The following is a 14,106-nucleotide window of genomic DNA, read 5'->3' as shown; positions in this document are numbered from 1 at the left end:
GAAAATAATATTTTTGTCCTCTTGCCTGTAAACCTACGAAAATGGAGTTACGTTCCTCTGGTTCTCATGCGACGTTATGACCTCATCAACTGTCCTTCGTACATTTTGCAGCAGTTTGTCTTACGTTTACTTTTACATGACTTCTCTTTGAAACTTTCCTTAGGGATTATTATTATTATTATTATTATTATTATTAGTAGTAGTAGTAGTAGTAGTAGTAGTAGTATTATTATTATTCGTTAATACACTCTCTCCAGTCTTCTTTTTCCAAGCTCTCACCCTTGTCAGTTTTCGAAAATCTCGAAGTCAACAGAACTCTCTCTGATATATTTTTGTTTAAAACACTTGCCGCCAACGAGACCCTCCACATTTGTAATCTCTTCTTCGGAACTCTCTTTTCAGGACTTTCCATATCAATTGCATTCGTCCCTTTGGTATTTCATTCTTCGGGACAATACCCCTTGGTATGCTTTTTCTTGGATTTCACCTTTCGGAACTCTTCCATTGGTAGCTTCTTTCTCGGAATGCTCTCGCCAATGAGAGTCTCTCCCTTGGTACCTCTTAAAAAAAACTGGAGGTAGGCTCAGTGACAGTGAGCTCATCTCTGGTACGAGAGGTCCCTAGGTCGATCCCAGCCCATAAGTTTGTGGTGGACAACATTCTGTCCGGGGCTTTCTTGGGGTTCTCCTATTTCCTCTTACACTCTCATTTCAGCAATACTTTACATCCTTCGTCTCCTTTAGCCTAAAGGGCATAAACGTAGACGTTAGATTAGAAATTTTATTATAATTTCACTTCTATTTCTGCAATTATTTCATATCTCGTAAAACTACGCTCTTGATTCAATTATACTGGTCATTCAATCAGTGAATAGCTCTACTGTTTATCGTATTACTCACTTCCACACAACAGTTATTTCTTCATATAGTACAGAGGTTTCTGTAGCCCTATTATCTTCGTAAAACCACCTAAACATCTTTTAATTCCAATCACCAATAACTTAATAAACCGTTACACAATTCAAACTTTTAACAATAGTAAAAAGATAATAACTGATTTTCTTCTCTTCCTTAAATATGTGTTACTTTCACTAAGGGCTTTCCACCCGTAACTCATATGCTAATTGCCGACTTTATACATTAAATTCTCGTACATTGTGTAAAAAGGTACAGCGATATACCTTTACAAAATACATTCGTCAGAAATATTATTCGAGAAACGTTATATTAAACACCTTCAGCGTAAGTTATCCTACTAGACTATGTAACACAATACATATAAAATGAATTTTGATAGAATTTCTTTAGTTTTTTAGGTACATTTCATGAGCACTACGTATAATTAACCCACCATAACAGCATTTTGATAACACGTACATTGCATTCCTTTCATTTTCTTCTGTTACTTTCGAACTAGTTACATCTTATGAACACTTTCGATCCATACTTAATCTTCTACCTTAACAATAGATTTGCTATAAGGTCAAATATTATTTTTGCAAAAGTGTTTATTATGTAACGGCTACAGGCTCTGTTTGTTCTTCACACACTTCATACTGATCAAAATCATTCTGACTTGGATTGTTGATCGCAGCTATGTTTTGCTCCGTATGACACTTTGCATGATTCATTAAACTTGATTTCGACGTGTAAACTTTAGAACATACAACACAAGTGTACGGTTTAATCCCCGAATGGGTACGCATATGAACATTATACGGAGTCTTCTGAGCAAATCCTTTGCCACAAACAGCACACTGGTATGGTTTTTCGCCAGTATGTCGACGAATATGTTCCACCATGGTCCGCTTTCGAGCAAATGCTTGACCACAAGTTTCACACACAAAAGGTTTGTCGCCTAAATGAACTTTCTCATGTACCGACAACAATCGTAGACTCACGAAATTTTTATCACAGAGACTGCACTGGAATGGCTTCTCTCCTGTATGTGCTCGTCGATGAACGGTCAACCTACATTTCTTTGTAAAACTTTTCCCGCAGAACTCACAAGTGTACGATCTCAGACTTTCATCATGAATACCTTTGTGATGTTTAAGAGACGACTGATAAGTGAAACTTCGACCACATATTTCACATGTATAGGGCTTAATGCCCGCGTGCATATTTTCATGTTCCACTAATCGACTTTTGATTATGAAGCGATAATTACAAAATTTACATATGTAGTTTCTATTATTTTTATGAAGTTCAATGTGCATTCTCAACGACGCACGGTGTTTAAAGGTTGCTCCGCATATTTCACAAACTAATGATCGAACTGTATCATGAAGTCTTATATGACTAGTCATTTCATCTTTGGTTTTAAATCGTTTTCCACAATCTGAGCACTCGAATTTGCGTTCGTATTCGTGAACACGCTTTATATGTCGATTAAGATATCGCTGATGTGGAAAGCTCTTGCCACAATGACTGCAATGCAAATCATCTCGTTTTCCGTGAATAGTTACGTGTCTTCGGAGACTGCTTTTGTTGGTACACAGTTTCTTACATATCTCGCAAGCAAAAACTTCTGAGTCTACTTTTTCTTCCTGACATGAATGATTTTGTGTATCCCTTAATGTGGGGTTTTCTTCCGTCTTAATGCTGCAAGAAAGAGCAGAAAACACTTATTTGAAACTAGAATTGTACAACGGAAAGCTATTATGTATATAGCATGACAATACTTTTATTCCTATGAAGGAGAGCCTTTAAAATTGTGTCTACATGACTAAATGGTTGATATGAATCTAATACACGTTTTCACCAAGGCTACCATGAAACGGGACTTACTGTTTAAAGTGGAATCCGAACCATTCCACTTGGTTTTGTATTTGAGGCAAGTGCCACTACCAGGAATCCAAACTGGGACCACGTGCATTATCCACTAGGCCACAATGGTATATGCAAGTCATTTGAGTCAACATGCCTTGCGTTACTCATCTTTTACTATAAGGTTGATGCGTTGGTTTGTAACGTTTGTATTTGGTATGGAAACAATGCAGTGTTGGGAACCTGTTTAACCTTTAACGTTCGCCATTTAATATAATGGCATTATTGTGCCTATGAATAAGTATTGGATTTTGTAAAGACGAAATAAATCAGTTATTATTTGTGGGTTAAAGAAAAATAAGTGTCACGTGGAGAAAAGAAACGCTTTCCATATTCTTCTGCTTGATTGGTTGGATTGGGGTTTAGCATCCCTTTCACCATCGTGGCTATATAAGACGTGGATATACAGCTTAACACGGGATCCGAACAACATGAGCTCCCATCTGGGATCGAACTCAGGTCTCCTGTCTTCTATTTGTTTCAGGATTTATGGTTAAAGAATTACTCCTGTCCAGGATTGTTAGCAGCGATGAGAAAATGTATATTTATGAAAAATATATATATAAAAAAGTTCATTCATAGATATATGGTTAGCGTATGTGCCTTTAGCGCGAAAGACTCAGGTTCGATTTCCGGTGGGAGAACATGTAGTTCATTCCAATCCCATGTTAAGTTGTAGATCCACGTCTCATATAGCCTCGCCGCTGAAAAGGGTACTAAACTCCAATCCAATCAACTAATTAATTAATTTAGAATAAAACTGAGCTGTAAGAAAAAGCCATTGCATGTACAAAAATATATTCATCTACGAAAGATATCATGTGCCCGGTGGGGCAAATATGATGTCGTGTACTATGTATTGTTTCTTCGTAATATTATCGAGACGAAGCAGGTGGCATGGTCTGGATGCACAGCTTTCTAGAGACAACATAAGGAACAGCCTATACTGCGAGGATTATCAGATTCAAGTCCTGGTCATGGTTCAGATCCCACGTTATTAGTAGGTCCTATCCTTCGTAACCTCGGTATAAGGATGCAAAACACAAAAGCCCAAACCAAAAATGCTATGCTCTTCTGTTGCAATTCAAGAAAAATGACCACGAATAGAGCATCAAGTGATGCGGCCACACAATAATGAACGTTCACACTCTGCTGTCATGACAAAATCTGCTATCCAGAAGCTTGGCTAAACAGTTATTTCACACACTTCTTATTGTCCCGCTCTTGTGCCCTTCGATTTACATCTTTTTGATTTATATATCAACTAGCCAATAATGTAGACCAGTAGCGGTTCGTGGTCTGTAGAAGCACCGGTTGCAAAGTTACAATATCAAGTGTTCTCCTCCCCCAGCATTCTTGAAATCAGGAAATATGAAGAGGAAAGTTCTTTTAAGCTCCATTTGTATATTTATTGATGAATTGATTTAATATATGTTATTTCCGTTTTTTTTTTCAAACAACCACTATCAATGTACGTTTATAACACTATTTATATACAAAACGTTTACGTTCATGTTATTGAACAAGAGATAAATCGAATATATAGCATGTGTTGAAAGCCATGAATGATATCGTTAACCCAAAAAGAAGAAAATAAGCAAGAAAATTGCATATATTCATGCACAAAGTTAAACAAAATTATTTAATTAAGTAAACTATGCATTATTTTAAAATAGAAGGTCTTTCTTGGTTCTTTTCGAGTTTCAAATTTTTCTATGACTTCACTGAAATCTGAAATGCTGTTCGCCAAGTTTTTCTGAATAGAAAGCATCGCTACTGCAAACATTTTCCGCTTTATTTTCTTTAGGGTACTGAAACACCTATCTCCTCCGACAATATGCATTTTGTTAGCATTTCTTTGTATGAATATAAGGGACAAAAAGTTCATTTTCAGTAATTACATATTTTTGTCTGCTGTTCTACTATAAAGAAGCATGAAATATAAGGTTTTTTCCTTCGAAAATTATTATTATTATTATTATTATTATTAATAATAATAATAATAATAATAATAATAATAATAATAATAATAATAATAATAATAATAATAATAATAATAATAATAATAATAATAATAATAATAGTAGTAGTTGTTGTTGTTGTTGTTGTTGATTAATTTTTTATGCTCTCCACCGGAAATCGAACACGGGATCACGTGCACGAACGACACAGAGCTAAGACATTTTCTTCTTCGAGACTCGATCCCTCCCCACCAGAATAGGATATTTTTTATTTTAAAAATAAAATCTATCCCAAGGATTTTTACCTTTGTATTATAAATGTAAGATAAAATCTATTGACTTCGAATGACCGCCCTGCCCCAAACATTCAGCCTCTATCCGCCCCTGCTAGCACCAGACGCGTATTTGTTCTTTGCGAGTTTATGTTTGGTGAATAACTTCTTTCTTCCAAGCATCTATATCTCACTCAATCTATCAATTGAGTCAAGCGCTGCCAAGCGGAGGAATTCGTAACTACTACAGAAGTTGACTATATACCAGTGGCAGAAAAAGGTGCAACTGGAAAGGAGCAATACGGGAGGATAGCAGCGACGCAGGAATAAATCCACTTCATCATATTAAGAGACAGGAGCTCGCTGCCATATGCTCAATGTTACTGCTTCCAGTGGCAACGCTCCCTGCAACTGGATTTGTAAATCACTCTCTTTCTTTCAGTTTTTTAAATTTAATTTTTTAAAAATGCATCAATACTGTTTTGCGCTCAAGAGCAAAGGTTTATTTTTACCGATACACTACTTTAATACTTAAAAATATCCTTCGTATTAAAAAAATATCCGGTTGCACAACCATGCAACATATGGTACCAGCCGCCGCTGATGTAGACCCCATCATTTTAAGGGCTTCCATTCCTAAACAGTAATAGGAATAAAAAATAAATCTCAATCTCTAAAAGAAAGCCATGACAAGAAATGCTCTTCAAACTTGGGTTGGTAACTTCTTTTGACTGTTGATTCATTTAGATATGGAACCGAAAAACTGCCCATCGTTATCACACAGACAAAATGCAGAAGAACTCATTAGTGATTAGTTTTTGTTAACTGCAGCACTCGATGCTGTATTCCTGGTCTTAATCGTCAGTGAGATCAAATAAATTTTGCTACACTGAAAAAGCACTAATGAACTTAAGCACTAATCTAATATAAAATATAGGTTACAGTAAGGAAAATTTATAAACTTATGTCTTTCACTGTATCAGAGTTAGGTTATTACAGTAGAAGCAAATTGAATCCCAGTGTATTTTTCTAATGTAGACAAAAGTGCTACTAGGTTCTCCTAATTATTTAGAGACGAACGACAGCAATAGTAAAATAAATAGACGGGGAAGTGTTCCGAAAAAACAGACGTATGGAGTACTGTTTTCTATAAACTGTACATAATGTCATTGAAATCTATTTCGCGGTTCTGTGGTCTGCAAGTGAGACTTTATCATTAAGTTGTTGCAACCTAATTAGTACTGACTATAATCTAAAAAAACTAAGTAAAAATTTTATGTCCCCGCTGTTGTATTATATTAAAATTTTCGCAGGTTTATTTTTAGAATTTTCCTTTTTTCAGTACTAAAAATTTAGACGATGGAATTATTATATTATTACAATATATATATATATATATATATATATATATATATATATATATATTTATCTTTTAAACTTCTCTCTTACGTTCATGTACTATTATTTATTACTCATTACTTACTGGTTTGGCCAGAAACTTCATGCGGCTTTTGCGTACGACGGCTATAAAAGCGCTTAGTTGTCTTTAACATTAGTCGAATCACGTTTGTGAAAGTGGGTTTGGCTGGTCGGATTGGAGTTTAGCGTCTCTTTTCAGCACCGAAGCTGAATATACAATTTAAGGTGCAATCCGAACCACTGTGATGCGTTCACATATCAACATAATCCCATCAGAACCGAACCTAGAACCCCGTGCACCAAAGGAGTGCACTCTAGCCACTAGACCAGCAACGAGTGGGGTATGACATCAGACATATCGGATGGATGAAGTTATACCCTGGAAATTATTGAAGATAGAAAAAATAAGCAACATTTTCAGTATTGTACCTCATTATTTCAGGAAAAATACGAACACAACTGAAAAAAAGGTATGTTTTGCAAAAGTGCTGTGATTGATCGACATATTAAAGTAGTTTGTAAAGTTTCGTGCTGGAAATTTCTTAACGAAGACACTACACGATCCGAAAAATCAGTATTATTTGAGATTAATAATCTTTGAAACCCCATCTATTGTAATATTTCGTATAAACAACGAATTATGTTTTGTTTCCAGTGCACTAGGGCCTTATCCACTTAGAATAAGTGTCCACCATAATGAAAAATAAAATAAACCAAACAACAGTCTATGCCACACTCCCACTGACTGAGGCCACGATTGAAATTTACTTTTCGGTGGACAGTTGACTATCGATTGACAAATTTCACGATCACACACCAAGTGTTTCATGTCCCTCAACAAGTCACTACCTGGTCACTAATTAAATTATACATGGCGTCGAATCTTAAATGTTGCTCATGCAGCCTGTTTATACACCTCAATTTGCGAAGTACTACTATGGTCCTTACAGAAAGTACAGTTATTGTTCAGCTCCAATTAAAATCTTTTATTGAAGAAAGCTTTATAATCCCCCTTCAAAACGCTATGGACAACTTTTTAGGCCAATTTCCCCATCCATTCTTCTTATGTTATTCAACATGATGTTCTCTTTAGACTATGCTATCCCCTCTGTGGACAAAACATTAGTAGCAATAACACTTAAAAGCTTTGAAGCTACCTCTTGATCTACTGTAGATACATTTACAGGAAAAATGGGACACGAGTTAGCCACATTACCATTCTTACTGTACACTAGCTCAAAATCATACATAAATAACAATAAAAACCAACGTTGCATATCCAATGATGCTTTCACACTGAATATCCATTAGAACTGTTGCGAATCCGTCAGCACTTCTTCCATTGCGCATAGCTAAAATAATCGCCAGCTTCTCACTCGTATTGAGAATATTTGTTTTTTCCCGACTGACAACGATGCCGAAGTGCATGTGATTTTTCTTAGTTGGACCCTAACCTAACCTCCCATCGCGATGGGTATACTACCTGTTGCTTATTATCAAAAGAAGGACGAATTTCAACATTAATAATTTCTTTTAGCAACTGAATTGTAGATGATTATGCAACTATTCCCAACGACTTTCTTTTTTTAGCAACTTAAACAATGACGGAGTTTTGGACGGTAAAGTGGGTAAGTATCAATGATAAAAATGGTACATCCATAAATGATTTCAACTACAAAAGATTCCGAGGAGCTTGCGTATTCAAAATAAAACGTATATGTCTTCAGCAGGCGTTATTCCTTGGTTAAACATTTCACATTCGAGATACCTAATTTGTTCCTTGAAAAATACAGATTTCTCTGCGTGCAAATGTATTTTGAACTCTTGAAATTTCTTTAAATCTTCATTGTTCTCGAAAAATATTCTCTAATCGTCGAATCCTGAACCAATACATCGTCTAAATTACAACATATCCCCACCATATCCTTTAATACATGATCCACAAAACATTGGAAAATTTGGGCGGAAAAATCCACTCCAAAGGAAAGCTCTTCCGCTTGTACAGGTCCCGGCGTGTTTATTACTTTAAATTTTTGTGCCTTTTTCTTAACTTCCAATTGTAGGTATGCTTGTTTCAAATCCAACAACATAAACCGCTCCTGTAATTTATATAGCAAATCTTATGTTTGTGGTAAAGGATAACATACTTTTTCCGTTACCAGACTGAGCACCCTCTTGAAACCAAAGCAGAGCCTGACACTGATGTTTTTCTTCTGAACAACTACCATGGGAGTCGCCCAACCTGAAAATTCATTTTGTTCATGACGTCAGCTTTACGAAGTTGTATCTGTTGCTTTACTTTTTCCTTCCACGTATAAGGAATCTGATAAGCCGTTGTGAATATGAGTGTAGCATTCTGTTTAAGAGGAATGTGTACTTTGTACCCATTTATAGGCGTATTAATGGACTTATTAAAGATTTTCCCAAATCTGTTGCATATAGCTTGCTTAAACTTTCTCTGGACTAAACTGAACTTGCTCCACACACCGTATCGTCTTCGAAATATACTGTAGTTCTCCTCCACTCGGGGTATTGTTATAGAACCTGAAGGGTTAGAATCGGGTGCGAATCTCTCTTTTTCAATATTACATTTGGGAGAACAAAACTTTCTGAACTGATCTATATTCCCTACAAGATAACTGCCCTTGAATATTATTACACGAACCGTCTGCATTCCTTAAGACTCCTTCATACGGTTGGAAAAAATTATCCCCATAAATTCTGCACTACAATTAACTGCGGATACACCTACTCCAGTGTCAATTAGGAATGTAACTACTTCGTTATGACAACTCAATAAAACTAATTCTAGTGTTCTACTTATGACCATTAAGTGCATAAAAATTAACTTAAACCAGAAACACAATTCACTAACAAAGCAACGTTTACTTTAAAATAATAAATGCGTACCAGTTTCGCCAACTAACTGAACATATTGGATGGAGTAACTATGTTCAGTTAGAAACTGTTACGCATTTATTATTTTTAAATAAACGTTGCTTTGTTAGTGAATTGTGCTTTTAACTTAGTTTAAGTTATTTAAGATAACAAAGCTAGTACGAACCAGTTAGTTATAAAAATTAAACGCAGATTTTAATCTCAAACTAGGCCAGAATTGTGCCTTCTGTGTGCAGATCGTACCTTATATATATACAGGGTGTATCAAAATGATCACAGCATGTTTAAGAACTATCGCATTTTGGTATGAACACTGTCAGAGAAATGGATGGAGGAAGAATCGACCACAATATCCTGTCTTAAGGTAAAAATAAGCATTTAACTTATTCTGTGTACATCGTAAAATACGTAAGAAAAACCAGCTTAACCAAGACTGAAACTTGCTCGAACACTGGTTCCCTTCATAGCACTTTTGTGAACATAAGAGATATGCTGCCATAATACTCTACTATCAAAATTTTGTTCAGCAAGACACCGAGCTTCGACAAGGTAAAGAACACCTTACAACTCATTCCGCTACTTCAGAGAAAAACTTTTTGAATATAATATGCTAAAAATCTAATTTTGGTAGAGAGCAGTTACTAACGAAATTAAGAAATATTCGTACAGTGCGAAATTACCTTATTCTCTTTAGTACTTGCCTTAACAATGTGACGTTCTGCTCTTCCAATGGTGCTTCCACACAATGCTCATATCCTGTCGTTTCTTCTTCCTCTTTTAAAAAGACTTCGGGTGCTAGCAAATCAAGTTCTTCTTCTTCTTCATTTTCCACTTTTATTATACACTGTCAAATAATAATAATAATAATAATAAAGGAGCTTACTCATAGAATATAACGAAAATAATATTGTAATCAAATCATGAAATACGTATGAAGATGCATGACTAAATTTAATTTATTTCATATGTATTATATTGCTCAAAGACCAAAAAAATTTAAAACTCCAACACCTGGTCTTCTGCTGCAGCCATCATTCAATCAACGATTGGATTTAAAACGAAAGAAATCTGGAGACTGCGCTGCCGTGTCGTGACAAAACGCTGTAACTTTGGCGAAGAAGTTTTGCGAAAATGAGCCTTAAAGTTTTCATCCGAAAATGTGATCTGTATCGTGTAGAAATAGTGTATCTTGACTTTGGAAACACGTGGTTACATGTAATGTTACGTAAATGCATGTTGTGTGATTAAATTTGGTAAAAATTGATTGGTTGACCATTATTGCCTAGTTACACTGGTTCTACACGATACAGATCACATTTTCGGATGAAAACTTTAAGGCTCATTTTCGCAAAGCTTCTTCGCCAAAGTTACAGCGTTTTGTCACGACACGGCAGTGCGATACCTAGAACTTCTCAACCAAATGTTGAACGTCCTGATCATTTTCCTCTACCAAGGAGTGATGGACATGCGGATGATAATAATGAGCGAAAATGGTAGAATGAAGAAAGCTAGGGTCGAAAGAGAGACCACAGGCGAGCGCTCTACCATTGAGCCAATTCAGCCCCATATATATACATATAATGTGCGCAGTGTTATTTTACAAATGACACATCACCTAACAGTATTTAATCGGATATAAACTATGAAATTATGACAAATGTAAAGTGTATACAGAATATATTACATATTTTATTGAACACCGTAGTGCAGTGAATATCAAAACCAGAAAAGCTGCAAACATCTTTATGTGCATTAGTTGTTGTAATTTTCGGGATGATAATAATAATAATAATAATAATAATAATAATAATAATAATAATAATAATAATAATAATAATAATAATAATAATAATAATAATGCAATTCCTAAGAGGAAAGTTGATTTCTCTGGAAAACTTGAAACGAAAACCCCTTTTCTTGAAACACACTGATGTAGAACAGAGCTTCTAACTACCTGTACTTACTCGCACTTTAGCGTGTTATATAGTACCTCTAGAATAATGTCAAAAACTTGGTTAAAGTTACCTTGAACCTGAACAATATAAAGGGGATTGAGTTCGATACTTGCTTGTATCAATTCACGATGCTACCTATAATATTATCGGGATCCGAACCTTGGATCTCTTTAGAAATCTTCTTTATAACATCATTCAATTGCAAAAATTAATGGGATCAAGTAGGAAACTAGTAACAAAACAAATAACTCCACTCTCACGGTCTTAGGATTGGGGCGTTATAAATACCAGAGGCAAATGCCGTGTGCCCACCGTCATTGTTGGGTCAACCCAAAGGTATACTCTTTAATACCTGTAAAAGAATAAAAGGTGAAACGGACATGCGTGGTTAACACCAGACGAGTAGTGGGAGACGAAAGTAAACATTTGTACTCCATTGCCTTGAAGATATCTTACCTCGTGATGTCCTACTTTGAGCTGCACATATATTTAGAATTTAGTATTCTTGATTCACTAAGAAAGAAAAATGTAAAATCACACACTTTGATGTAATTAAATATTATTTTCAACGAATATTAAAAAGAAAAAAGAAATATTGTGCAAAACACTTATATTTTGAATTTACTTCTATGAAAACGAAATATTTACATATAAGCACCAACACAGAAACACCTTTGACTTATTATTAGAATTTTCATTTTTAAACACACTGGCCCATTCATTTTACGGGACGAGACCGTTGACGCGCACGATATTCGCGATCGGCGGATCCGATGACTTGGACAATGATAAATGTTTATGGGAGATATTTCACTTCCACTGCTGAATAAAAATGAGTTTGTGTGACGTTTCCATTTCTGGAGTACAGTAGATCTCTTCTATGAGTTTCTTCATTCACTTTAAATTCAAAAGATGTTAACTACGAGTGTACGATGAAAAAACGTTGTTTATGTCACAATATCACAACTATTAAAAATATACAAATTTGTCGTTGCACCATTAGAAAAAATATTTAGTTGAATTTAAACTAATTTTACAAATATTTTCATTTTTGTGTTCTCTGCTGCGTTTTCTTTGACGAGAGCAAGACTCCTTTACATTTTAGCTTTTTGGAGTTTTGAAAATGCTCTGACGCATGGCTTGAGGCGTCACATCGTTGCCAGTTAAGTAGCGTAAGAATACACTAGCAAATGAAAATATAGTTCATAGAAAACATTAAGTTTTTGCTTCATTGTTTTACTAATAATGTATAATAGATAATCCATAGGTAATTGAAACCACTATAAAGGCACTGATAATTCTAATAAATCATGCAATTAATGATTATAACTAAATTTTACATTATTACGTAAAATCTGTCGTCATCACATGAGTCTTTGCTGCGTGGGTGTGGAGCATGAGAGAAGCGAAATTTTTCGCTTTCTTTGGGCTGACGGGAGGAGGCATGGCTGTCTGGAAAAGTGAGGCACCTTTTGGGTGACAAATTCCTATGCTTCGTTTTCCTCCAAATGTTAGCTGATTGCGTTTTATTTCTAAGAATCGGAGTTGAGGAATACGAGGGTTGATTTAAAAGTTCATGTCTATCCATATTGTTACAACAAAATGTGCGATGAAAAGCTAGTAGTAACAAGTTTTGTACTACATCGGTTTTTTTTTTTTTTTTTTTTAAGTAGAATACCACATCAACACTGGACATAGTAAAGGATAAGTGCGAAACTTATTTTATTTTATCATTAATATAGACATTTGTCAATTCATCTCGTTGGACACTTAGGTTTCTCATTGTTGGCGCGCTGTTTCTCAATTTTAGCTCACTTTCAATGTCTTCAATTGACTTTCCCTTGCACTAACTACTGAAATATATGACATAAAGAAATCTAAAGACTTATTATCGCGAAAGTAAATAAAACCTTATCCTAGTAAGGAAGAGCGCGAAACTGACCATTGCTGTTAAATTAAGAAAAAGATTGGTCACATACTGAGTCACCGTCTTTATTTTGTACCAAGAGAATTTCGGAGGATGCTAATGTGAGATATTTAAAGAAGGAACTGGAAGGAATTGGTTTGGCAGGCTCATCGCTTAGATATTGCACAGAAAATACTGATTCAAAGTTACATTTAAATTCCCAATGAATCTTCAGAAATCACCAACAGATTACAAAAAATTATAACGTGGATGAGGAGGTAAATTTGAGCGTAGAAGAAGTATTTTGTGACTACAACCTAACTATGTCGGTGTGTCAAGAAGGAATACAGGAACAAAAATTTAGGAACACATTAGGGACGCTAGAAATACTAATCAAACAGATGTAGAATTATCAAAACACTTAAGCGACTCCAACCATTTCATCAAAGAAGTAAAAATATTACACAATACATCTTAAATGTATATGGATCGTATTCATCAGAAAGAATCCAAAATTGAATTTTGAAAAAGGCAAACTAAATAGACAATGGTACTTTATAATACGGTATACAATTTAAAGTATTTGATAAAAATTTCGGGAATTATTATTTGGCGTCGAGGTATTCACAGGAAACATTAGAAGAAGAAAAAAAAAACTACAATCACGAAGAAATTTTTTACAAATTCAATGTATGGCAACTTTGGAAGCAAGCGTTAAGTTAACACGACAGCTACTCTTTGTAGTTACTTATAGTGTGTTTAACATTTCCTTGCAAACTTTGAGTTTTACAGAAACAAAAACTTACCATTGGTGCTCTACAAATATACTTTATTATTCAAGAAAAGAAAACATTTAGCACGAGGTAA

General features: G+C 34.9%; 1 protein-coding gene across 2 annotated transcripts in view; it reads right to left on the bottom strand.

Annotated features, from left to right (window-relative positions):
* Nucleotides 1–653: 653 nt before the first annotated feature.
* Nucleotides 654–14,106, bottom strand: part of LOC145662932 (uncharacterized) — a 31,720-nt gene continuing 18,267 nt past the window's right edge. For both annotated transcript variants that reach the window (XM_081728958.1, XM_081728957.1), the window contains exons 3-4: nucleotides 10,080–10,222; nucleotides 654–2,603 (exon numbers count right to left, since the gene is read on the bottom strand). In XM_081728958.1, coding sequence (XP_081585084.1) covers nucleotides 1,511–2,603; nucleotides 10,080–10,222 — 1,236 coding nt within the window. In that variant the 3' untranslated portion in view covers nucleotides 654–1,510. The remainder of the gene's footprint in view (nucleotides 2,604–10,079; nucleotides 10,223–14,106) is intronic.

This window comes from Thermobia domestica, chromosome 10 (assembly GCF_964235325.1).
Source record: "Thermobia domestica chromosome 10, izTheDome1.hap1.1, whole genome shotgun sequence".
NCBI classification, from domain to species: Eukaryota; Metazoa; Arthropoda; class Insecta; order Zygentoma; family Lepismatidae; genus Thermobia; species Thermobia domestica.
This window is presented reverse-complemented; position numbering and strand designations above follow the sequence as displayed.